We start from the raw sequence: 27,978 nt of genomic DNA, 5'->3' as shown, positions 1-27,978 counted from the left end.
ATAACTTCATAAAAATGAATTAGAGTTGGTTGGAAGATGTGACTACTTTTAGAAATGAAGCTTGTGTCTCCTGAGTTTGAGAATCCCTGCTGTAAAAGAACTACACAGCTCTCACATTCCCATGTTTCCACTCCTCTTTATATTATTTATATTAAATCACTAATAATCGTAAAATTTGTCATTAAGTCATCAATTTAAAATTACACTACATTATAACACAACCACGCAAAACTACTATAAATATACAAGTTTAATTCACAAACACTTTGACCTAAATGAAGAATAAGTTAAAAATGTTAAAACAACTATTATTTTATTTATTATATACAGAAGGATATGTTTATATTAGAGTGTTAATATTGTTTTATTAGATATTTAGTAGCTAAAATTTGAACATAAAAAGTAGTAGATGTCTCACGACTTGTGAACAGGTGTATAGGTTAGGCGAATAGTATGAGATTACCGATTACCATTCCTCGATCGCGTCACTTCCCGTATCGAGAATGGAAAGTGAAAATTGGGACGAGCTAAACGCACGAGCTCAGATCCATTTTGAAGAGTGTTGGCATACTCGCAAGGATTAGAAATGGCGAATTAGCATGCTAGAAGGAGCGTCGAGTCAACGAAATAGAGAGTCATTGATTGCTTCATCGTTCGAGCGAACAGCGAGCAACTACAGCCTCTTTGTCGCTTGTTATGCTTGTTATTCGTTTTCAAAGTGATAACCAATTGTTATCACTTGGTGAATTATTCGAAGAAAATTTCTTGAGAAACAATATCTTTAACATATCATTTGTGAGCACATATGTTATCGTTTCTATACGTAAGTTATTTAATTGTGTTAAATCATTGATGAACTTTGTATTAAGAATACAATTTTTATACAGTTATGAAACTATTAGTAATGAGACTTTTGTATTTTTAATAATCTTCAAACTTCAATTTGATATAAGTGATAGTTGGAAATACTTTTATGCCATGAATTCATGTTGGACATGAGCAATGTAATAAAATACATCTGATTTATGGTAACTGATTCAGTATTGATTATGAATGCTAATTAGTCGTTATATATCAGAAATATTAATGAATTATGTAGACATTTTCAGCAAAGAGCATATTCCAAATTCATATAAAATAAATGAATACGTAATATGAACAACATTGTAATTACGTTATGTTTATGGTAAAGTTCCAATGTTATTTGTATTAGTTATCGAAATGCAATCCTGTGAGGCCCTTATATGATCAAACGACGTTAAACTACTGTTTTCAAATGGACTCCTTAAGAATATCAGTGAGATCTTTGTATCGTCATTTTCATTAATCTTCAAATTTCAATTCCATGTAACACGAATGCAATTTTGCACTACCTATATGTCTTCGAATCATGTCAGACTATCCACATATATTTCGAAATCTGCTATTCGTTAGAAAACAACCTAATAATGATATAATATTTCGATAGCATACTCTCAGGTTATAGCGCAAAATAGAAATAAGAAAAGTGGTGGTATACTTTACAAAGACATTGAAGTTCAGTTTGAGAATACTGTTTTGTTTGTATCGGGAAACTTCTGGCTAAATAAGATAGCAATATATCTCGACGAGGAGACGCTCGAGACTTATTTTTCTTCTACCGAAAGTTTCCTGTTTCAAAGCACCGGCTGCGAAAATTATGCGCATCAAACTTTTCTTTCGACGGATAAACCCAACTTGTTAACCGTATATCTCGTGGTACTGATCACACTTCTCTAATATCAAGGAATCCGATGATTTCGAGTTCACACTCTGAAATTCCACAAGAATTTAAAAGAATAATACCAGAAGACGCAAACTGGTACTGATAGTGACATTCTTTCTGCAGTGACACGTTCCTTCAAGATCTCATTATCCGACACAGGAGAACGTAATCGTTAAAAACTAGTAATATTTTGCAAATATACTCTTACATCAGCTCAACATTTATTATCTAACAAGGAAATATGTACCTAAGGAATTTGTTTTTTTATGCGCTGCGTATTCGCATATTACGTCCAACATGCGTTTACTTTCCTTTTATTAACTCCGATAAATCAATTTTTCATGGAATCTTAATAACAGATATGAAAGTATGTCTTTCAAGTAACATGATATTCTGATAATTATATCTTTTAGGAAGTTCAATTTTACGTAATTGCTTAAAACGCGGAAGTTCTGTCCCAGAAAATTTCTAAAAATCGTGAAATGATATAAACAGAGAAATTTATGCGGTGTTCAACAAATTTTAGACGGTTTATGTAACGGGTGGTTAACTGGTCTGATGTATTTGGTCTCTGTATTTTTTATTGAAGTATTTTATTGAAGTATGAATTATAAAATAATTCTTATAAAATGATTTTTTATAAAATAATTCATATTTCTGACTTATAAAATTCTAAAATTATTAAATTTCCATCTTACAATATTGTCAAGTACTTATATTTATTTCTTATATTTGCAATGTTCTTATATTTCTAAACTAAAAAATTCCCAAATTTCGAAATATGCAACTCTGAAATTCCTAACTTACAAAATTTTCAAATTTCTAAATTAAAAAGAAGGAAATTTCAGGAGTTGACCTCTTGGAAACTTATATACCCGTGCATATGAGTTTCTAGTAGGCACTTGTTCTACCCATCACTGATACAGGCAATAGCTCACATAAGCTATTGTTTTATGTATTTTTTTCACCCTCGAACGACAGAGCTAGATCAATCGTGACCTAGATCTATGAAAAATATCCTATAACAGCGGTTCTCAAAGCATATTCTCCTCATACCAGTCACGTAGATACTGCAATATAGCATGCATACAGGTTAAGGCGATACTTAAATGTCAACTTCTAAAATATTGCACGGACACAGTTCTCTTTGCTATGAAACGTTCTGGTAACATTTTATTACATTTTTATAAATGTATCGAATAGTAAAGAAGAAACAAAATAGAATAAAAACTTTCTTTCCACATTTTGAAATTTTTTCTTGGAATAATTGACTTTATTCAATCGAATACTTAAAACTAGTCGTGTACAGTACTAAAAAATTATTGCACGCCTTAATTATTTAAATCCCAAATATTGAGAAAGTTACAGTATTTATTTGAAAAAGACAAAAAACATTTTCGAATAAAGAACAATGTATGTATGCTTCACGCGCATGCGCAGTATGTCCATTGCGCAGAACCTGCTGATCAAAAATAGTTTGTTGATTCGTATTCAAAACGCGAAAGTTTATACCTTACAATTTATGCCTAAAAGAATGTTAAAATTTATTAAACAGTGTAACAAAACCATCAGGAAAATTAAACGCAACGTGCTTAAATATTTCTGGTAGTTATTAAATCGCATGGAATATATGTATTTGGGTTTCTAAGGGCCCGCCATCTTGGTACCCTAAAGGTAAAATAAGAATGCAGGAATACATACGTAAGAAATACAAAAGAATCTTTATAAGATTGATCACTGATCTGTTCTTTTCGAATATAGGTACAGGAATGTCTTTTGTTAGTAATAAATCATTGCGCTCGTTAAACCCTTCTTTACTGAATATGAACAAAAAGTAAGAGTTAGCTTTGGCAGAATTTTGTACCTGCTACGTTGCTGCAGACAATCATCACCATTTTCATAAATATCTCGGAAGTTACTTCTGCCAGAAACAAAAACGATATCCGTATTTAGCACGTTGAAGTATGTGACGTGCTAAAAGGTTAAGGAAACAAAGAAACAGTGTTACCAAAGAAAAAATCTTGCAATTTCATCGAAAGTGCTATTTGGAGAGCACAACGAGTGGGCGAAATACAGCTGGCGCCTGTGTCTGGTGAAAAAAGTCCAAACGAAAATGCGAAAGTGAAAAGAGCGAAGAAAGTGACTCACAACGAGGTGTTCCGGTCAGTGGTTCACTGACTGTGTCTTCCGATGATATTCAGCCAAAAATATACGGTGAATCACTATACTATTCGCATCTTGCCGGTTATTGACTTTCTGCACTTGAATATTTAAATAAAAGAAATATTGTTTAGGAAATCTCTAAGTTACTAAATTTTCAGTTATTCAAAAGATTCCAAAAAATTAGGCTGCTATGGGACTGGCTGTTCCAGCGCGACTAACGGTGTTACATGCAGTCCCTGGTCATCGAATTAGGACCACGAAAATTTCACTTTCATGGCTATAACATTATGTCACATATGGAAAATTGTCTTAGGTCATGCAAAATTACTAGATACGTCGATAACTATATACATAGCAATTTGTTACTATCGTGATAATAAATTGTGTGGGTGATGAGCGATTAAGGGCCGTGCGATTACGTTAGGCTCGAGTATAGCGCAAGAGGTGAAATTTGAATGCCATAGAAAATGTCTGCCTACTCAAAAGACTAGTTTACAACTCTCCAACCACATTATCTGAGTTGAAAAGAATTACAGATATTTGGGAAAATAACGAAGATATAAAGCATATGATGTATACAGAGCATGCCGAAAGCTGTGACTAAAGCAAAGGGTGGAAATACAAGATATTAACGTGTGTTAAGAATGTTATGTACAGTAGTAGTGTATCGTGGTAGCTAAATCATATAATTACCATTTGAACAGGTCTTTTAATTTTACGGAAAACGTGTAAAATTCTGAAGAGTATCGATGGTGTATCTTGATATGGTCTATCTTAAAATAAATGACTCGTTGAGAATATCTCGAATAAACGACTCTATTTAAAAGAAGCCTATGCATCCGAGTGTACAGACAGCATTTGAAAGGATAAAAGGTGCGCTGCATCGTGCCAACCGCAATAAGAAAGATTTATGAATAAGCAGAAGTCTAGTACGCGTTTATGGCAATATTTAAATTGCGAGTGTTCCCATGCTTGTCTCCACATATGCACATGAATCAACTTAATTAGGGACAAGGACAGGACTTGTTAAAATACTTTTCGAACGGTTCGCCCCTTTTTCATTCGTTAAATAAATATTTGCGCGACTCTCGTCTATCAGCGAGCCGCCATAAATCTCGTTGGCGTCGCCATTGCGGAGACTAACCTAAACGCGTCGATCGTTGATCCGAAAGATGACGATCGCTGTGTAGAAAGGAATCGATGTATGCAATTCATTGTCAGCCTACTTTGCCACCAGGATTCGTCGAATACGGATAGTCATGCTTTAACCGTGACACAGAATTTCGACATGCATTGCACATTTCGACGATCTGCTCCTCCCCACTTTTCTTAGGGTAAACGTCATTAAATACTTTGAGGCACGTGGGTTATTTATTAATCGGTATCATACATTACTTTGCAGCGAGAAAGCTATATTGTTTTAAGAATCTTATTATAGGGCATTTTTAATGTGGTAGTACATCCGAACTGAGGGTGAATTTAAATGAAGAAGTATAGAATACAATTTTTTCATGTCACTTCATTTTCAAAAAGACTGAGTCTGAGAATTAGTGAATGTCATTAATAAATTCTTAAATTTCTAAATTATCCAAATTCCCAATTTTATAAATTTGCAAATTGCAAGTTTTCAAAAGTCTGAACTTCAAAATTCCAAGATTCACAAATTTCAAAATTTGGAATAGTAAATTGAAGTAGAGTGTAGAATACAAAGTATAGAATGTATAGTATACTCTGCAGAATAGAATCTATGCCCCCATATTCTTATTTCACCCTAATGTATGTATCTGCTGAATCTGTCCCCCTATAAAATGTAGAATTTAAGGTATCCTACATAGGACGTAAAGTATGCACATGAATATAGTACATAATAGTACATAATACTGTATAGTATAATATATGATTACAGTATATAGATGATACTGAAACCATACATAAACATTAACTCCCAAAAAATAAACACACCAGTACAACCAGAAATCCAGACTCCCAGAACCTCATCTCCAACGCTCCCACAAAATGTAGAATTAAAAATGTAGAAATGTAGAATTAGAACAAAGTGCAGCCCATAGAATCCATAAAACCTTATATAGTTTGCATGACGTCACAAAACGCATACACATAAACAAACTTGCGAAAACATTGCTACACCAGATATACTTCTCTCTAATGACGCACAAAGCACCATGTCCACCCAACATAAAAAAGATCCTTTCTCTAAATTTCGCGTGAAATGACCTCCCACTTTCATTACCCCTTACAAAATCTCCTACTTTCAACAATTAAATCTTACAAAACCTAACCACGTTCGTGTTTAATCTCCGCCAGGTATCGCTAGTCCTCGTCAGTCGTTAGGCAACCACGTGCTTCCGACGCCCACGAAAGCGGTGTCAACGATGATCAACCACCTCCGTCTCTCTCCGGAGACTCACGAGGGTCTGACGAGCGTATCCGGCGTGTGGTCCGAGCTGCTCCTGCAGGACATCGGTTCTGTGGTGCACCCGTCCAACCAGCGCAGCACGTGTTGCTCTGAAGCAACCCAACACCCCGAATGTTACGAGATCCGCGACGAAGAGGGAGGCTGCACGGAATACTGGCGTTCGGTGCCGACGTTGACTGTGTACAACTGCAACTTCGCGACCAGAGAGCAGATGAACGGTGCCTCTGCTTATTTGGACGGTTCGCACATCTACGGGATAACGGACGAGCAGTTGCACCGAATCAGGACTTATAGTCAAGGCAAAGTAGACCTGTCCGTGTGCGAGGTGTGCAACAACACCGAGGACAAAGTTCTGGGCATGATGTACGCAGCTCTGTTGAACGAGCATAATCGCATCGCTGGAAAGCTGGCGGAAGCGAACCAACACTGGGACGACACCAAACTGTTCCTGGAGGCTCGTCGCCTGGTCGTCGCGCAGATTCAGCACGTCACGCTGAACGAGTACGTGCCCAGCATTCTGGGGGAAGGTGCCAGAACGGACCCAGAACTGATGCCGGTCACCAGCGGATTCTACAACCATTATTCCTCCTCGAACGTACCCGGCACGTACGACGCTGTCGCCTTGGCGGCTCTGCGCGCTCTGACGTCGCTTCGTAAACACGGCATCAATGATGCCACGCGACTCGAAGACCACGTGATCACGTCGGCCAATCGGGTGAGCTTGGATCTCGGCGACTCCGCTTTCGAACCGCGCTTGGATGTGAACGCGAGGCTCGTACACGTGGGACGAGATCACGGCATCCCTGGATATGTGCGCTTCGTGGCCGACTGTTCTGGAAACAATGTCACGGTAAGGCGCGTTTTAGCGATGATACCGTATCGATATCATTGATGCGGTGCAGTGTCGATGTAACTTTCACTTATATCGTGTAGTTGTTACATCGAACGAAGTTTTCTGAACGTAGAACTTTGTTGAACGCAAACAAACGGTGAGCACATAGGTACAATGCAAGGATATAACTTTTTTATTTTTGACTTCATGAAACTTTTACCAACATGTTTGTGACATTAAAATGAAAAACGGCGGAATTTGGAATATATTTACTTGTAATTCTAAAAAATACATTTATTCGAACTTGGCAGTAATAACTTGTTACAAGTCAATATTGTGTTTGGTCTCGTTTTAATTAGAAAAATGTAAAAAATCATAAATGAAAAAGTTTTATATTTGCATTATTATTGTCTCACAGATATGAAGCTTGGGAGAGTGAAGCTTTTTGCTTCTAAAGAATTATAACTTGCAGTACTAAGGGTTAATATAACATAACACTTTTTTCGCTTATATCGTGTAAATACTTTTTCTTTTATCGTGTAGATCATTTTCTCTTATATCGAGACTTTACTTTTTTTTAAATTGTAACTTGAAATCAAAACATATTGAAAGCAGAGGTATATAATAAGTAGTTTGTAAACTGATATAATCTCTGCAATATAGCGAAGTCGTAAATTAAACACGTGTTCAACTGACGTTACAAGAGAGGCTATACTTACCGGTAATAAATAACGTCTACAACTTGTATGACTTCTTTGAAATAATGCATTACGGAGATCATGTAGAAATTCAAAAAGGAAATAACTGTGTGAGATAAATGAACACGAAGACAGGAAAGGCACACCACAATTTTATCTAAATTAATCTGTGGTTTTAAGCTAATTTATTTATTACATTAAATCAGGTTAATAATATTATGTCCCGGTTATAAATTTGATAGGTAAATAATGATTGATTTTATTCCCAGTATCATTTATCATTAAGTAATAAAAGTTTATAAATAATCACTTTTACTTTACCAGCAGAAACTTGCTACCAGGTATTTAATAAACACTTTTACCTTACCACCGTTTTACATAACGATTTAAAACGTATCGATGACGTAAATTGAAAATCGAGAAAGTGAAGAAAAATTTAGAAATTCGATTGCGTAATAGGAAATAGCTAATACGTAATGATTTATCATCAATCATTGCTATTTTTTATTGAGTTCCTTTAATTTCTATAATTTTGGTGTCAGAGTAACAGTTCTTATTAAAACCTTGACATAAATCATGAATTCCTAAATTATGTTTTAAACACATTAATAAAAGAAAACAGACATAAATTCTTATTTATTGATAAAATAAATTATTTTCCAAGTTTCTTAACAAAAAATTCATGAAATTCTGTGAGAAATGATTAATTGAAAATTAAAAATTTGTGGTTGAACTTCCAAAAATTTATTACAACTGACTGAAATGTTTTGAATAATTTTATTTTGATACAATTATCACGAAAGACTTTTAACAATTTGAAAATAAATTTATTATTTTTTTAGTGTCGTTCCCCACCTTACCGATATTAAATAAAATTAGAGAAATATAATAAAAATGGAAAATTGAAAACTACATTAAAATTACACAAAACTACACTAAGACAATATTTAATTTTTAATGTTACTACACAATTTGACCAGCATTATCGATTTTTTCGTATTGACACTGTTTACGTATAGATAATATTAAGCCTAATACTTGCTATATCACCTCTTTCCTTTCACAGATCCAGAACTTCAAGGACTTGGAACGTTTCATGCTCCCCGCACACGCGAAGCTGCTGGAATCCATATATTCCCGAGTGGAAGACATAGATCTTCTTCTTGGTGGAATTTTGGAGATTCCATCAAAAGGCGTAGCCGTAGGTCCCACATTCGAGTGCCTTCTAAGAAAGCAAATCATCAAAACGAGGAACTCCGATCGGTTTTGGTACGAGAACGACATCCCTCCTTCAGGGTTGAACGCTGCTCAGCTCGCTGAGATCAGAAAAGTTTCACTGGCTGGTATCCTGTGCGCTAACACGAACATCCAGAGAATCCAGCCGAGGGCGTTCATCCGAACAGATCCTTACTTGAACGCCAGGATCAACTGCGACCAGTACAGTCCCCTGGATCTAACTCCGTGGAGAGAGGAGCCTCTTCCTGAACCGGTGAAGAAAGAAACATCCAGCGCGCCTGCGACTTCGGAGTTCGTCCCTAACTTGAATCCCAGCTTGCTGGCCGCAGCTGTGAAGAAAGCAGAAGCGGACTTGATCCAGAGAAAGCAGCTGGAGTACAATTCCTGGCTGGAACAGAGGATAGCCGATCCCAAATCGCCCGCAGGCACAGCGGCCAGCTTCTCCAAGGCTAACAGAGACGCTCTTCTACTGGCTAACTCCTCCATCATGTACGAATTGGCGACCAACGAGATCCTGAACGGCATCCACGGTCTGAGACGCAGGAAGCGACAAATCTTTGACACCACGGACAACATCCTTGGCTTCCCCAACAACGACTTCTCCGATTTACTACAGAACGTGGACATATCCGGGTTCCTGGGTCAGAAGAAGGCAACCAACCACGAAGAAGTCGAGTGTCCCGTAGATGACAGTCCTTGCGACCCTACGAGTCCGTTCAGAACCCTATCGGGTCACTGTAATAATCTCCGCAACCCTAATCTGGGGAAGTCGTTGACTACCTTCGCTAGGTTGCTCCCGCCCGTGTACGAAGACGGGGTATCCAAACCTAGAGGCACGTCGGTAACGGGAGTACCTCTGCCGAATCCCAGAGTGATCTCCACGGTGATCCACCCGGACATCTCCAACCTCCACAACCGCTACACCCTCATGGTGATGCAGTTCGCGCAGTTTCTGGACCACGATCTGACGATGACACCCATCCACAAAGGCTTCGCCGAGTCCATACCCAGCTGTCGGTCCTGTGATTCTCCTCGTACCGTCCATCCCGAGTGTAACCCGTTCCCGGTGCCTCCCGGTGATCATTATTACCCCACTGTGAACGTCTCTTCTGGAGCCCGAATGTGTTTCCCGTCAATGAGGTCCCTGCCGGGACAGCAGCACCTGGGACCCCGCGAGCAGATCAACCAGAACACTGGGTTTCTGGACGCCTCCGTGGTCTACGGCGAGAATTCTTGCATCTGCAACGTGCTTCGCGGGTTCAACGGTCGTATGAACATCACTCAGAGTCCTCATCGAGGAGCCAAGGACCTCTTGCCTCAGTCGCCGACCCACCCCGAGTGCAAAGCCAAGTCTGGGTTCTGCTTCATCGGAGGCGACGGTCGGGCGTCGGAGCAGCCCGCGCTGACCGTTATGCACACCATGTGGGTTCGAGAACACAACAGGATGGTGGAGGGCTTGAGACAGATCAATCCCCACTGGGACGGAGAGAAGCTGTTCCAGCAGTCGAGGCGTATAGTCAGTGCCATGTTGCAGCACGTCACGTACAATGAATTTTTACCTAGAATCCTTGGCTGGAACGCGGTTACCCTTTACGGGCTGAAGCTTCTGCCTCAGGGTTACTACAAGGAGTACTCGCCTACCTGCAATCCTAGCGTGCTCACGGAGTTCGCCACTGCGGCGTACAGGATCGGACACTCCCTTCTGAGACCTCATTTGCCAAGGATGGATCGTAACTATCAGGGCATTGAGCCTTCCATATTGCTGAGGGACGGGTTCTTTGACCCTGACATGTTGTACCAGCAGGGTATGATGGACGAGCTGATACGAGGACTGGTGGCGACACCCATGGAGACTCTGGACCAGTTCATAACCGGCGAAGTGACCAACCACCTCTTCGAGATCAAGGGAATACCGTACTCCGGAGTGGATTTAGTGGCACTGAACATCCACCGTGCCAGAGATCATGGAATACCATCGTACAACAACTACAGAGCGCTCTGCAACCTGAAGAGGGCCAACACGTTCGAGGATCTGTCCAGAGAAATGGCGCCCGAGGTTATAGCTCGCATGAAACGCATCTATGCCTCCGTGGACGACATCGACCTGTTCCCTGGTGGAATGAGCGAGAGGCCTCTTCAGGGTGGACTCGTGGGACCCACGTTTGCTTGCATAATAGCCATACAGTTTCGACAGTTGAGAAAGTGCGACCGCTTCTGGTACGAAACGGATGATCCCAATATCAGATTCACCGAACACCAACTGGCGGAGATTCGCAAGGTTACCTTGTCCAAGATCATGTGCGAGAATATGGACGAGCATAACGACATGCAACGAGCTGCTTTCGATTTGCCCAGCAATTTCCTGAACCCGAGGGTTCCGTGCAGCTCGATGCCACATATGGACCTGTCTGCGTGGAGGGAAACGAGGCATGGGTGCCAGATTGGAGGGAGGAATGTTGCTTTAGGGGAGTCTGGCTTCCCAACACCTTGCACTAGCTGTGTTTGCACTGCTGAGGGCGTAAGTACTTTATTATAAAGTATATCATTGTAGGACATCAATATTTAATTCAGTTTTAAAGATGAAGTTTGCTAAACATAAAAACTACACATAAAAAATGAGAGTCCGAACACGCATATAAGGCAAATAAAAAAAAGAATATTTCGGTACTTTGACGACGTAGTATGGTTCTTGAGGCATTTAGAAACAAATATCTATTAGGGTTTGATGCGTTTTGATGCCTAATAAAGGCAGAAAATCAATTCTTGTCGAATTCGGTCTAAAACGGTACAGGTGGCGCCATCTAGCGGCGAGCGGCGGAACTACGAGAAACTAAAATTTCGATTTTCTTCGAAATTAGGCAATTTTATGTATTTCCGAGGGTCAGAAATTGTTCTGTGACTTCTCCAGAACCTATATAATGCCTAAAGAACCTCCTCAGAGCGCTAGAAAAGAAAATAAAAAAATAGGTCAAAACATGGACTAAAAAATTGGCGTCCATCTAGCGGTGAAAGTTGGAACTACAAAAATATAAAAATGCGATTTTCTCGAAAATTAGCGAACTTTGAGTACTTCGGAGGCTCAGAAAGTGTTACGTGCTCGCATTAGAAGCAAAATAAAGCAATAAAAGTTTCCCGAAAGCTTTAATAAAGAAAATAAAAAAAATGTCATTTTATGGAGAAAATTTGTGGCGCCATCTAGCGGCGAAACTGTGAACTAAACCGAAAAACCGTATGTCCGAACACACGTTAAGGAAAAATATAAAAAGTACTATTTTGCAACTTTGACGACGTAGTAGTATGCTTCTTTAGACATTTTAAAGCAATTTTTCGTGAATAAGTTATTCATTTTTTTGCCTATTGAGCCCAGAAAATCAATTTCTATTTGATCCCTTTACTGCGTGCTCGGACATACGTTCTTTCAGTTTGGTTCACAGTTTCGTCGCTAGATGGCGCTACAAATTTTCTCCATAAAATGACATTTTTTTTATTTTCTTTATTAAAGCTTTCAGGAAACTTTTATTGCTTTATTTTGCTTCTAATGCGAGCACGCAACACTTTCTGAGCCTCCGAAGTACTCAAAGTTCGCTAATTTTCGAGAAAATCGCATTTTTATATTTTTGTAGTTCCAACTTTCACCGCTAGATGGACGCCAATTTTTCAGTCCATGTTTTGACCTATTTTTTTATTTTCTTTTCTAGCGCTCTGAGGAGGTTCTTGTGGCATTATATAGGTTCTGGAGAGGTCACAGAACAATTTCTGACCCTCGGAAATACATAAAATTGCCTAATTTCGAAGAAAATCGAAATTTTAGTTTTTCGTAGTTCCGCCGCTCGCCGCTAGATGGCGCCACCTGTACCGTTTTAGACCGAATTCGACAAGAATTGATTTTCTGGCTTTATTAGGCATCAAAACGCATCAAACCCTAATAGAAATTTGTTTCTAAATGCCTCAAGAACCATACTACATCGTCAAAGTACCGAAATAGTGCACTTTGCATGCGCAGTAGAATTGACATTGGCGGCTCATGCACGTATCGCAATGCTGACACAAAATAATTAATTACTCATTATCCGAACATTATTTATGGACTTTTATGATCGAACCATGTAAATAATGCATTGCTGACCACTCTTCAATCATAAAAGTGCACAAAATATATCTACAAAACGTGTAATTAATTATTCAAAATGACGTCATGTATACCGCTTGTCACCGTGGTTGGTCTTTGGTTATTAGTTAATAATTAATTAATTTCATTAAACATCTGAACAAATATGATACGAGAAAGTAGCTGAGGGATCACTGAACATTCTTTTATAATAAAAGTGCATAGACTGTGCTCAGAAAGTGAGTAATTAACAATTTGGCATACTCATTATCGTGTATATTCCTCCTGCACAGACCTAATATTACAGTCAATTAAGCTAATAAAATCAGCAATATTAATTGAATTGACCCGAAAACGGTACACGTGGCGCCAACTAGCGACGCCGCGCGGAACTAACGAAATTACGGTTTTAAAACCGTGTAGTTCACCCTGGTCGCCGGAGAGATGGCGCGACTTGTTCCATTTTCCTAAAAAGTCAATTACTATCAATTTTATTGGCATAATTTACTGTAATATGCTTCAAATTACATCGGAGTGCAAAGCTAATTAACTTTAGAATGTTTTGACTTTATCAAACTTTACAAAAAAATTCGATTTTTTGTTTTCGTTATAGTTTTATACTCAACCGCTACATGGCGCTGGTAGTTTTTAAACTGCGCATGGCACAAATATAAATTTTACAACATACACTGTAACATTCAACTATTTAAATTAATTACCGTGCAATAAACTATGTACTATCTTTTATATCTTTTTTACATACTAAATCTTCATGGTACTTTCATTATAAATTTAAACTTCAAGGTAAATCTCAATCACGAGAATCTTACGTTCTGAAACTTCTAGAAACATCTCTATGGGACATAGGTAGAAAACAGATAGACAATATACAACAGCTTTTTTTAAAAGTAAACATTTATTAGTGAAAATTGTATTAATTAGTTTACTGATTTTCTCTCCTGGGAGATGGAATTAGATTAATTCAATGTCTTTTCTGAATTAGGCATGATACATGTAAATACTAATATTTGCTATTGTGGTAGGGAGTGTTCCCTTTAGCTACTTTGCACTTGAATGTATTTTTGTGTAGTAAATAACGTATCGTTCGCTTTCCAGACCCAGTGCGCTTCTCTGAGGATCACGGACTGTAACCAGCTTCTGCGTGAAGCTTCTCGAGAAGCGATTTTGCGTGACGACGTATGCACAGCCCAGTGCGGTTTTGTCTTGGCAGCCACAGAAGCTTCTTCAAGACTTCAGCAATTCACAACGCCCACCAGCTTCCCTGGTTTCGTGCAGCACAGAAACAGTTTAAGAAGCGTCCCGACGCCGGTTTCGTTCAACGGCTTCAAATTGCCGGATCTGTCGCAGTTCGTCGGCTGAATGAACTAGGCGTCTTCGTACAACTCGATGCTTATTAACTATCTAAACGCAAGACTCGTGTCTTCCTTCGTGAAACTACACAATGACAGTGACACTTAACGAGCTGCGCTCATTACGAATGAACTGTACAGAAATGTAAATCGAGATATTATGTTTGTACAATATATGTTTTGCGTGTGCCCACTCGTACTACACATTTGAAATAACGAAACGGTGAGAGGTCAAGTGTACTCGTTAACTTAAAGTAACGCGTTAACAATCGTGCGTATCATATTCGAGTTTGCCTGAAATTGTCTCAAGTATGCTGAAGTCTCGCTACAAGAATCTGACTAGGTCTATGAGACAAGTAAAAATTGTGGAAATGACCACATAAATGATTTACCGCCAAAAGTTTGTAAATTTATAATGAAAGAAATCTATTTTAATTTTTAAATCTGACATTTTCACACCTGAAAATTAAATAATTTCTAAGTTTAGAATTTTTTAATATAAAACTTTGTAAATTCTAAATTGTGAAATTCATGTAGCGTGACTACATTGTACATCATCATTTTGTTTCACAACAAATACCTCTCATCCTTTACTTGTTACGTTTAGTGCTATTTACTTAAATAGATTGTAAGAAATATTTAATTTACGAAAAAGTGTCAAGAGGTCAGTACGTATCTTCGCATAAAAGCTGTCATTGCCAGTTTGAAGGAAATATTTTGTACAGTGATCTCGTGGTACAAAGAGGACTTCATGTTATAACGTTGTTGAAAAAAAGGATGAATATTGCGATAAATGAATGAATGATATATGTGTCTTAAGGAACTGTACTGGTATCATACCAGGCAAGATATTTTTATACTTGTATAGTAATTGTAATGCGACAATAACAAATGGGAACTCAAAATTTCATTGTGAATTGCTTTTTCTATTATTACACCTCTGTCTAATTTTGTAGTACAATAGTGTCAATGTATAACGTTAATAAATGTTAATGTTTCTTTGCTCTTTTTTATAATAAATAGTGAACGGCGTCCCACACTTCCATGACTTATCAGACTATGACGAAGGTTGGTCCGCTTTCAGTTTCCATCCAAGGTGAATTTAATATGGAACTAGTTTCGCAGAGATCCAATATTTACAAGGTATTATGGCAGACATCAGCCAATAAAATAAAAATTACACCTCGAATCGTTGTTCATCTTTGTTGCCTCATTTCACCTCTGTTCATGAAATAATTGCTCTTCGATGTTAAAGTATTTGAGATTATCCATCAAACATTGAACTTTTAACTGGCAGGAACTTCTTGCTTATTGTTAAGCACAGCAGCGGTTTCTTGTATTCCAGGTGATTGTTCTATACACCGCCAGAGACCATATGTTTTGCCAACAGTTGTTTGCCACAATCTTAAAGTACCGTCCTCTGAACCGCTAGCATACAGTTCACCATCCGGTGAGAAACGTACACAGTGCACTGGTCCAAAATGTCCTTTGAATGATTCTGAAAATAATTATAAAAATTTGTAAAAGTAGAACTTTTTTAATACGGATTCGTTATAAAATCACTTCTCACCAATTTCAGCACCCGTAATGTAATCGAACTTGTACATTTTCAGATCTTCTCCTCCACATACAAAAATACTGCAATCTGGATGTAAGCTGGCACTGTTCATTTGCGTTGGTGCTGTATACTCGTGTAATTTAGTTAATCTAAACAAATAATTTGGTTTATAAAAAACTGTACCAGATATTTCTAAATATGACTTTAAAATTATAAAAGACTATTTAGTTTAGCACAAGGTAAAGCATGTTCTACATTATAGTTGATTGATGACAATATATGAAATTTACACATTGCTACATAAGACTTGGTCAAAATCATAGAAGATAAAAAATGAACATACTCTTTACTATCCCAAAAGGTGACTATATTGGAATGAGTAGTGGTAATAATATTCCCATCCTTCGATAATTCCATGGAATTTGGAACTGCTGGGAAGTTTAACCTTTTCACTTCTTGACCACTATTTATATCCCATACTCTCAAAGTTTTATCATCGGCACATGTAATTAACGCAGTGTTATTATTGAAAAAAGTAACATGTCTGATACCATTCTTGTGACCTGAGAAAATCTATCAACGTTATTCATTAAATAAAATATTTTAAAAAATTTTGTTTTTTTATCAAGTTTATATATAAATATATACCTGTGGTGCTGCTTCTGGTTTGTTGAGATCATAAATCCTTACAAGCTTCTCATTAGAACCAGTACATAAATAATTAGAATCGCTGCTAAAGTTGACGGACTTTACTATATGTTTATGTTGAAAAGAATGAATTTCTTCTCCTTTAATTGCATCCCAGATTTTGGCATTAAAGTCAGCAGCACCTGATGCAGCTCTCGTTGCCTGAGGATTTAATGCAACACCCCAAACCGCACCCTTATGACCTTCAAATGTTCCAATCCAATCTCCAGTGTCTCCTTGTCGCAACATAGGTTTGCCATCTAAAAACACATAATTGCTAAGTTTACAGTTCTGGAGCAGCTGATTATATATAAATATAATCAATTGTTTCTTTTATATCCTTAAACTTAAATCTCCAATTTTTTTAAAAATAACATTCTTTAAATTGGTTATTATGTATCAAAAATATGACTGATTTACTTGAAACAGATAACAATATTCAATAAATGTATCATTCTCATACTAATTAGAATTTTGTTGATATATAGAAAACCCGAATTTTAAACTTAAAAAATTAGTTACTTTTAATATTAAAGATAAGAATAATAATGTTCTTATAGTAATACTGTTATTTTGAATAGTTTTATATTACCTTAAATCTAGCTATTAGCACATTCATCCAGATTAAGTCTTTAGTTTTTCTATTTCCAATAATAAACGACTGATTTTATAACAACTATGAACAAGAAATTTTCTTACTTGCTCTAATAAAATCATTATTACATCAAATCATATTATAACGCAAAGAAAACAGTGGAAATTCATAAAATATATTTGTTACTTTCACAGAACTTCAAAACAATTTATCTCATAAGTTTCTCTTTAAAAGTTCAACCATCACAATAAAGAAACTTAAAAAAGCTTAACGAACCTCAAAGAAGAGGTGTTGCTCAATTAGCACAACATATGTATCTGTTATAAAACTAAAGTATTTTTAAATATATCTGAAATGTGATTTAAAATCCCAATATTAGGAACAAGATCTAACAGGAAATCCGCAATACGAATACACAGCGTCTAACCTCCACACTCATGATTTATAAAACCTTGGTTTCCAAAGAAACTGGGCCAAGGAAATCAAGAACCGAACACGATGATCGTGAATGAAAAAAAAAGTAGCTGACAGTTACAAGTCAACGAGAAATTCCAGCACAACGTAGGAAAGTAAAATATCAGTTACCTTTGCACGCCGAAATTAAATAATATCCAGACTCTGTAATGTCAGAAAATGCAAGATGCACTACTGGTCTAGTGTGTCCACTACACGTCAGCGGAGTCTGTCTCAAATTAGCCATAATTGAGTCTAACCTCAACTGCTAAATATTTTCTCCTTTCTCTATGCGCCCACACCCAATCGGGTGCGGCAAATATTCACCTTTCGATACTTTTAATTATTCTCCTATGACCGACTGTTTCGTTCCGAACTAACTAGGTATAAAACCTACAATGAACCGTCACCATCTACGCACGTCGCAACACTGAACACCGTGAATGTGGCGAGCGCAGTAGTACTTGTGGACCAAGTTCAGGCAGGAAGACATTATGGCGACCTCGGAAAACTTTTAACTTGCTTCACCTTCGACGACGGAACGTAAAAATGTTTATTCCTGTTCTACCTTTCAGGGATGTCTATAAAATTGCTTGTGGTAACATTTTATGATTGTATTGATTAATTTATTTGCGAAAAAAAGTTTTAACGACTATACCATTTTATGGTTAATCGGTTAGTCGTAGTTGAATAGAAAGGGGAATATAATGTAGGTTGAAGTATGTTTGTATTTGATCATAAATATTTCTATTATTCTATAGTCTGTTTGTCTAAATTATCTTTTAAAAGGGAAGACTTATTCTTATATTAGCATTTTCTTATTGTACTATTTTTCTTTTTATTGCTTTATAGTTCTATTATTATATTATTTGACAATTTTTATAATTTTACTATTTTAGTATTCCATTATTTCACTATTCCACTATTTTATAATTTTTTATTTTACTGTTATTCTACTCCTATTAATTACTATTCTACTATTCTATATGTAATGTACTGTTACACCTCTATAATACTGTACTATTATATTACCATTTTATTATTTTACTAACCCATTGTTCCATTACTCTATTATTTTATTAGTTTACTATTGTACTGTAATACTATTTATATTATATAACATATAATATAATATTATATACCATTATAATATTATACTACTGCACTAATTTTATATTTTATTGCTTTATTAACTTCCTACTATATCATTTTACTATTTTGCTATTTTATTATTTTACTATACTACTACACTATTGTATTATTCAATAGTTTACAAATTGACTACCAATTAATTTAGTAGCTAAATTGAAATTATTGAACAATTTGTAATTACTAATACATTATTAATAAACAATTATATTGCTGATATATCAACATATAGTTATTGATACATCAACATATAAGATGATAGATTTAATTGAAAAATAAAATGTGCAAGTAAATAACCATACCATAAAGGACAATGATTAATTTTAATATTAATAATATTAACAACAATGAGTAATTTTTATAATTTTTCAGTAATATTAATAATAAAAATTTTTTAAATTTTATATTTTATTTTATGACAGTCATTAATTATTAAATTACCCAAATTATTTAAACCATCGTGTTTGTTATTATAAACAAATTTTCATACACTAATATTATCACACAATAATTATTTAAGTTTTTAAATTTCATTTTTTACAAAATTAAAGAAATGTTATTTATGATTTTAATTATAACCTATTTTTTAGAATACCTGATATAATATTTTTAATAAAATAAAAATGAAATAAAATATGAAATATGAATATCATTAAATATGAAATTAAAATTTAGTAACCGAATTTTATTCATAAAAATAATTATTATCATATATCATGTAAGAAAAGATACAGGAGCGGTAATTAAATTTTCTGCGTTCCTTTTTTTATTGTATTTCATGAGACTGGTACAGCCCGAATTCCATATCCTTGACAGTGTTTTTTCCCTCCTTCTCTCTCGAAATCGTGGTTTGTTTTCGTAGTATCTATACTCGTCTCCGTCTGCCTCACAGTTTTTGTTTTACGACCATGAGTTTCAGCCGATCTCTTTCCCTCCGAATAACCTTAAAGACTGTTCTGGTGAATGTAAACTTGTGTATCGTGCAAAGATTGACAAGCAGCAGGATACACGAAACAATATAAGAAAAGTAGGTCGAGTTAGAGAAACAACAAATGACAAATTCAAACTATGTTTGACAATTCCCGAGGAATTTGAATATGTACATTGCATTTAATGAGGTTCTTGTAAACTGTTACGTACTTTTTAATTAGTTTAAATGCGACCAGGAGTGGATCGTGATTCTCCTTGGTTTTCAGTTGTTCTGTATTCTTGCGAGGTAAGTCATTACTTCATCTAGTTAAATCGTACAGCTTTAAATTAAAAATAATTTGGAGAAATATTGAATTACGAGGATGTGCGTGATATAGGAACATTTCAAAATTTATAACAGCAATTATATAATTTCTTTAATTTATAGAAGAGATTGCATTGGAGGGGTTTTAAAAATTAATAGAATAGTTATGTAGTAAGGGAATTATTACGGATAGATGAAAAATTGTAGATTTCAGCTAAAAAGGAGGATAAGTTTGCAAGAGCCGAAATAGCTCAGTTGGGAGAGCGTTAGACTGAAGATCTAAATGTCCCCGGTTCGATCCCGGGTTTCGGCAGTTCCTATTTTTTTGCTCGGATCTTTCACAAATATTAAAACCTGTATTTTTTATTTTATTTAATATCGAAATTTTTTATTTGTACCTTACACTGCAATTTAAACTATTATTTGTTATTCAAGGCATTTTTGCTTTTGACAACTTATTAGTTAGGTACTACTTATTACTTATTACTTATTACTTATTACTTATTACTTATTACTTATTACTTATTACTTATTACTTATTACTTATTACTTATTACTTATTACTTATTACTTATTACTTATTACTTATTACTTATTACTTATTACTTATTACTTATTACTTATTACTTATTACTTATTACTTATTACTTATTACTTATTACTTATTACTTATTACTTATTACTTATTACTTATTACTTATTACTTATTACTTATTACTTATTACTTATTACTTATTACTTATTACTTATTACTTATTACTTATTACTTATTACTTATTACTTATTACTTATTACTTATTACTTATTACTTATTACTTATTACTTATTACTTATTACTTATTACTTATTACTTATTACTTATTACTTATTACTTATTACTTATTACTTATTACTTATTACTTATTACTTATTACTTATTACTTATTACTTATTACTTATTACTTATTACTTATTACTTATTACTTATTACTTATTACTTATTACTTATTACTTATTACTTATTACTTATTACTTATTACTTATTACTTATTACTTATTACTTATTACTTATTACTTATTACTTATTACTTATTACTTATTACTTATTGGTTAAAAATGTTAACAAATTTTTTTAAGTTATTATTTCTCAATAATATTAATTGCTACCATTATCTATTTCATTATGTATATAAACTTAATGTTTATATGCCATACATCTAACATATAGATTAAGTTAAAAAATACTTATTTAAAATTGTAATATGAAACTGAATGCAATGAATCCGCTTTCGAAACTAAAAATTAAACTAAGCTTTCGTTTTATTTTCACAGACGAGATTTCATATATATTTGCTAAAAAATGTATATGTATTTATTAAAAGGAAAATATATTGCATTTGTTGCGAACAAGTTCAATCACTCCCGTTAATTAATTTTTTATTGCAAGAGGGAAACGATTTTCTTTTGATCAATAAGTCGCCCAGTTAAGAACTTAAATTAAAAATGTTTAAGAATAAAATGAGGAGTTTCTTGTATTACTTTATATTGAAAATTTTTACATAAAGGAAATAAAACTATTTATTATAATATCATTCAACAAATGATGAGTATAAAAACTTTAAATATTACGCTTCGTATGTATTTTTTATTTTATTGCAAAATTATTTACAATTCTTCTGTGCTGTACGATCAATAATAACAAAGTTTATTCTAAACAAATAAATAGCTTGAAATTTATCATATTTCGAGACATTTCAATTTTGACGCAAAGAAAATTATTTTGAAATTTTACTGTATTTAAAATTAATGAAATGACATTTTGATGTTGAAGTTATCGAAAACTCGTTATATTAACTTTGATTTCATCTCCAATTATTCAGCTGCAGGTAGAGAAATATAGATGTGATATGATACAATATAATATCAAATATGATTTAAGTATTTGTGAATGTATGTACTCAGTATAAGTGAAATAGATAATGATTTTTTTTAATGCGACTAAATATCAAAATATTTCTTTTTTTAAAGAGTATCACATATTGTATAGATCATTTCAAAGCATTTTGCATAACACAACTTCCTATCCGAAAATATTAAATGTTACAAATTTATTTATTGCAAATTTATTTGAAATCGCCTTCTTAATATTTTAAAGTATTCACAAAATTTCACAGGAGCATCGATCGTCTTGTCATAAGGTTAACGCCTAATGAACCGCCATAATCTTTTTGTACGTCAACTCAAGTCCAATTTATGCTAATTTCTTTACACAAATATTATTTATAGGTATATACTTTTGTATATTTAAATGAAACTTAAATTATAAATTTAAATTATAAATCGATATATTTCGAAAGTTATGATGCCATTATGTGGTTGCATATTTCAGTTATTAATAGATCAATAATCCCATTAGATCAATAATAGGTTAATAATCTCATTTGGTTAGTAATAGGATAATAACTCATTAATGCTCCTATGTGTGTTTAATTGTATTTTGAGAACTGTTTAATTAAATTAAAATTGAAATATTTTTAGAAATATATAAAGACACACTTTGTTATTATATAAATATACTTAGTTAATTATATTAAGTGTTCTTATACAATACTCTTGATACCTTTCTCGAAATCAGTTATTTAACGTCTAATAACCTAACCTAACCTTACAGTCACAAAGCAACTGATCACATGCGTTCTTTATCATATTATAATTTAAATGTTCAAAACAGTATTCACTTAACAACCTAATATTCAACTAAACAAGTAATAATATAAACATCAACTAATAATACAATAGTACATATCAAGCATTTAAGCAAAGACCTAACCTAACCTGACTGTCGCTAAAAAATTAACCACGTGTCTTCTTTATCATATTATAATCTAAATGCTCAAAACAGTATTCACTTAACAACCTAATATTTAAGTATACAAGTAATAATATAAACATCAACTAATAATACAATAGTACATATCAAGCATTTAAGCAAAGACCTCACCTAACCTGACTGTCGCTAAAAAATTAACCACGTGCCTTCCTTACCATATTATAATCTAAATGCTCAAAACAGTATTCACTTAATAACCTAATATTCAAGCATACAAGTAATAATATAAACATCAACTAATAATATAATACTAAATATCAAGTACTCAACTAAAAACCTAACCTAACCTGACAGTCACAAAGAAACTGACCACACGCACACTTCACCATATTACAATTTAAATATTTAAAAAAGTATTCACGTTAACAAATTACGCTGTTGACTGTTGAAATATTAACGTTGTTTGAAACTGACAGGTTAGTTCGTTGAATGTGTCTGACAGCAATAAATACTCTTGTGTGAGTAAACACTATACGGCACGGTTTTTCGACGAGAAACAATCCGGCTTGAAATTACAATGCGTGAATAATACGCAAACAAACCGAGCCATGGCTTAGATGAGAATTTTCACCTGACAGCCCTTTCCGTTTCGAAAAAAAAATTACAAAAAATTCAAAGCTGATTCAGAATGTACAAGGACAAAAAATATAATTGTACCATTCTGCAAAGATTAAATTGCAGAAATATAATGTTTGAGAAGATAAAATGATTTTGTTTTTTATTATAATTAAAATTTTTATTTTATCCTTTTTTGTAATTATTCATGACGTACATTGTTCTCAGAAATATTTCAAAATATTTGATTTTGAAGTAAAAATAAGTAGCAGAGAACGGGAATCGGATGATTAAATGTGGATGTTCAATAATGAAAGGGGATTGGTAATGTGTATTCTACAGAAAGCGTAATGAATAAATTGTCATATATTAATTTTATGAAGCGAATATTACAGTCAGAAAATAATTTTATCAACATAATTATCTGAAGCTCTGTATCAATTATAAATTAATAATTAAGTAAAGAATGACATTTCTCAACTATTATTGTAAAATGTTCGGAGGAAGAAAATACTAAATAATTTAAAGATGAAATGTTATAGATTATGAATATCCTTTTTTATATTTGGGAAGAATTGAATATAACATGAAGTTTTCATGAATTTGAAAATCTCTATTTCTTGAAGGTGCAAAAGCTTGATATTTTAAACTCCATAAGCTTTGAAATTCAAAAAATTCAAATTCTTAAAATAAATTTGAAAAATTGGAGATTTTTAAAATATCACAATTTAAAAATTTTTAAGTTTCAAAATTTAGATGATTATGATTTCTAAAGGTTTGGAATGAAATTATTTTAAAATTCTGCAATTCCAAAATCCTAAGATTGTAAATTTTATTATTTAAAATTTGATATTTTTTAATTTTGCAATTCCAGAATTCTAAAATTGCAAATTCTACTATTCAGAAATTGTGTGAGTTTAAAATTCTACAATTGCAATATTCTACAAGTCCAGAATTCCAAAATTATAAATTCTACTATTTAAAAATTTTGTAATTTCAAACTTCTGCAATTCCAGAATTCTAAAATTGTAAATTCTACTATTTAAAAATTGTGTAATTTGAACATTTTAGAATTGCAATATTTTACAGTTCCAAAACTCTGAAATTATAAATTCTACTATTTAAAAATTTTGTAATTTCAAAATTTTATAATTCCAGAGTTCCAAAATTCTAAATTCTAGTATTTAAAAATTATGTATTTTCAAAATTCTAAAATTGCAATATTCTACAATTCCAGAATTCTAAAATTATAAATTCTACTATTTAAAAATTTTGTAATTTCAAAATTTTATAATTCCAGAGTTCCAAAATTCTAAATTTTACTATTTAAAAATTGTGTAATTTCGAAATTCTAAAATTGCAATATTTTACAATTCCAGTATTCTAGGATTATAAATTCCACCATTCAAAAATTCTATAATTGTAATATTCTGCAATTACAAAATTAGACAATTCCAAAGTTCCAATAGGAACTTTAAGGAACAAAGTTCCTTAAAAAAACTTCAAAATCTCTTATTTCAAATATACCAAAATTCTAAAATTTCATCCCGAACGCAAAAATATAAAAATTCCAAATCTCCATAGCCTCGATGTCCTAATGTTGAAATTTCAAGGTTCAACCTCAAAGTGTAGAACTAGAAGATTCTAAAGTTTCAAAGTTCCGAAAACCCGCACTTCCGTAGTCTCAGAGTTCAGACATTCGAAAATTCCGAAGTGCCAGTCACTGATGGTTCGTTGCCCACTTTAAAAACCTCCTATATAAACCATATATCCATAAATGAACAGTACGTTAAATATTTTTATCAATCCATTGTGCGCCGTACAAAAAGTACCTATTATCCATCAGTTCTTTTTTTCTTTGTTTCCAAAGCATCAATCACATATTCGACGCGCCTGTTGCGCTATAGCTTCCATGCATCCGTTGTGCGTAGCGTGCATCTATTTTACATATATCCATTCCACAAACAATCTTACGCATGCGTTAAAGTCAAAGCCGTACATAATGCAGAGACCGCAAAAAAAGAGCATCACACACAACAATTTCATAAGAACAATATTCTACAAAGTTTGTACATTTGGAAATTCGTAGAAAAATGCAGAAACACGCTTTTTGAATTCCTACAAAAAGCCATTAAGTGTCGCGTGCGGTTAGCAGTGACCATTCTCGCGCGCTGATTGGCCGACCAGCCGCGCACGCGCAGAGCCCAGGTTTTGTGCAGTGATGCGAGAGGCTCGACGCACGATGGTTAGTCGGTTTTAGGCGTTGGGCGAAGGGTGATGATGTCCGATCATCTACCGGCTACGATACGTCAAACGAGTTTTTGGTTAACGTTTCTGCGTTAATTCGTCGCGTCACGCTAATTATTATGAGACGGAAATAAAGGAGCCGCGTGATTGGCCGTGTTCGATAAATCGAATTGACGGATCGTTATCCGCGAATGTTTATACGGGTGAACGTCAGTGTGCAGACAGAAAATAGAGGGCCCTTTTGCCAGTCGCGGTTGTGCAACGTTCTCACGTGTGTTTTTCTGCAATCGTAAATTGAGTTGGACATTCGTCTGTCAGCGGGACTGAGGTTCAAATCGAGTGAGAAATGAGAACTACATCGTTGCTCGTTCTCGTCGCTTGTCTGCAGTGTCATGTCACCGGTTCCCGTGCTGGTAAGTCATTTTTTACCATTTTTCTCAATTTTTTCACGCTCGGGTACTTTACTGTGGATATGTTTATTGTGGCATTTTTAAAAGTAAGTACGTATTTTACATCTTTTCTGTAATATTTAAACTCTTGCTATGATTTATATGTAATTTATTTTAGTCAAAATAAGAAATTTTATATTTGTACAATAAATGGTCTTCAATAATTTTTTAATTGTTTTTATATAAAAATAGAACTGTTTATTTGAATATACTACGTCATGAATTTTAACATTAATCAAGAGCTAAATGTACACAATAAATATATAATTATATTTAATAAATACAGAGTATAAGTAGGTGTGCACAATATTAATTTTTGAATATCCCGCGTATTTTTCCAAATCAAACTGTCACGAATGAAAAGCATGATGCAACAGTTTTTAAATACGAATAAGAGAAACATATCCAATAATGTGTTTATTACTTATTACTAATGTATTTATTATTAAACTTGTTAGAATTCAGATGTTTTACTTTAAATTACAAAAATGCTCAAGTCAAAATATATATGTTGGCTACAATCAATATAAATGTGTGCTAATTTATTTTTCGTTCATTTATTCGTGTAACCTATTTCTTAATTAAATTTAGGTAATATAACTTCGATTGTTGATCTTAAAATCGCACTGTTGCGTTTGCAAGAACATGTGGTACTGTGGGGTCGCTGGTGACCCAAAATCAAATTTATACATACATTTTGAATATTATTGAACGCTTCTGTGAATTTCTATCGTTATTCGTAGATATCTCGAGAAAATGTAACAGCAGCATTTTATTTTCAGTCGAATAACGACATTCAAAGCATGTATAAATGATGTGTACATGCAATATGTATGTTTTGAAGTGTATGTTAAAAGAGTCGTTTGATATGTTTTCTTTATAATGCTTTTGTGGCAGTTGCAGACACTGTAGCTTTCACTGAACAAAGGATACATTTTTCCTAACGCTTGTTTTGATAAAATAATAATAGTTTTCAATATCAATTTCGAAAATTGAAAACTGAAATTTAAATAAAAATTATTATTCATTTTAGGTGGTTAATGTAAAATGTAAATTTATTTTGGTCTTGTGGTATCAAGATTTTTGTATTAATTTATTATTCATTTTGTATTTGTTTATCAAAAATATACTTTAATAAATAATAACTTGTAGACATGAATAAAAAATTGATTTATTTTTTATAAAAAAAATTATTTTGTGCAATTTTAAAAGCTAGTATGATAGTCTGACAAAAACAGTTATAAACAGGAATTTATTATTAGTTAACTGTCAGTAATTAATAAAAATAAAAGTTATTCCAATAATTCTTTATTGAACAACTTTTATACATTGTTAATAGTATTTCTGCCAAGAGATGTCAAAAGATACTTTTCAAATTTTAACTTAAAATTATTCTTTCAGCTGGATCATTTCTCCACTATTTTTTCACTTTTCATACAATAGTTAAATTAATTCAGCGATATCATTTTCTTCCAGCTCATCCTAGATCTAAAAATGTGCACATGGTATACTTATTTTTGCCATGTGTCTTTTGACACCTTAAGGATTTCATGACAGTATCCAATTTTAAAGCATTTTACATAGAAATATCAAC

The 27,978-nt window shown here is 33.6% G+C and overlaps 3 protein-coding genes and 1 non-coding gene across 6 annotated transcripts in view; 3 read left to right on the top strand and 1 right to left on the bottom strand.

The window, feature by feature from the left end:
• The window catches only part of LOC100880086 (uncharacterized), a 59,579-nt gene extending 44,081 nt beyond the window's left edge, over window positions 1-15,498 (top strand). For both annotated transcript variants that reach the window (XM_003705528.3, XM_076532991.1), the window contains 3 exons: window positions 6,233-7,194; window positions 8,941-11,628; window positions 14,335-15,498. In XM_003705528.3, the coding sequence (XP_003705576.2) occupies window positions 6,233-7,194; window positions 8,941-11,628; window positions 14,335-14,598 (3,914 nt within the window). In that variant the 3' untranslated portion in view covers window positions 14,599-15,498. The remainder of the gene's footprint in view (window positions 1-6,232; window positions 7,195-8,940; window positions 11,629-14,334) is intronic.
• wmd (serine-threonine kinase receptor-associated protein wmd) lies at window positions 15,494-18,352 on the bottom strand. Of its 2 annotated transcripts, none has more exons than XM_003705516.3 (5): window positions 18,014-18,352; window positions 16,795-17,093; window positions 16,490-16,719; window positions 16,159-16,295; window positions 15,494-16,086 (listed from the first exon to the last, which is right to left on the bottom strand). In XM_003705516.3, the coding sequence occupies exons 1-5, from the start codon at window positions 18,126-18,128 to the stop codon at window positions 15,875-15,877; spliced, it is 993 nt and encodes a 330-aa protein (XP_003705564.2). In that variant the 5' UTR covers window positions 18,129-18,352; the 3' UTR covers window positions 15,494-15,874. The 2 variants fall into 2 exon arrangements, with proteins under 2 accessions (XP_003705564.2, XP_012145977.2); XM_012290587.2 differs by lacking the exon at window positions 18,014-18,352 and adding an exon at window positions 17,426-17,549.
• A 2,152-nt stretch (window positions 18,353-20,504) lies between these two features.
• On the top strand, window positions 20,505-20,577 carry TRNAF-GAA (transfer RNA phenylalanine (anticodon GAA)). The gene has a single exon. It is a non-coding gene; the product is annotated as a tRNA-Phe (tRNA).
• Window positions 20,578-25,919: 5,342 nt separating this feature from the next.
• LOC100880201 (uncharacterized) overlaps window positions 25,920-27,978 on the top strand; it is a 79,488-nt gene continuing 77,429 nt past the window's right edge. Inside the window, exon 1 of the mRNA XM_003705529.3 lies at window positions 25,920-26,348. Coding sequence (XP_003705577.1) covers window positions 26,282-26,348 — 67 coding nt within the window. The 5' untranslated portion in view covers window positions 25,920-26,281. The remainder of the gene's footprint in view (window positions 26,349-27,978) is intronic.

The sequence above is a fragment of the Megachile rotundata genome, chromosome 6, assembly GCF_050947335.1.
Source record: "Megachile rotundata isolate GNS110a chromosome 6, iyMegRotu1, whole genome shotgun sequence".
NCBI lineage: Eukaryota > Metazoa > Arthropoda > Insecta > Hymenoptera > Megachilidae > Megachile > Megachile rotundata.
This window is presented reverse-complemented; position numbering and strand designations above follow the sequence as displayed.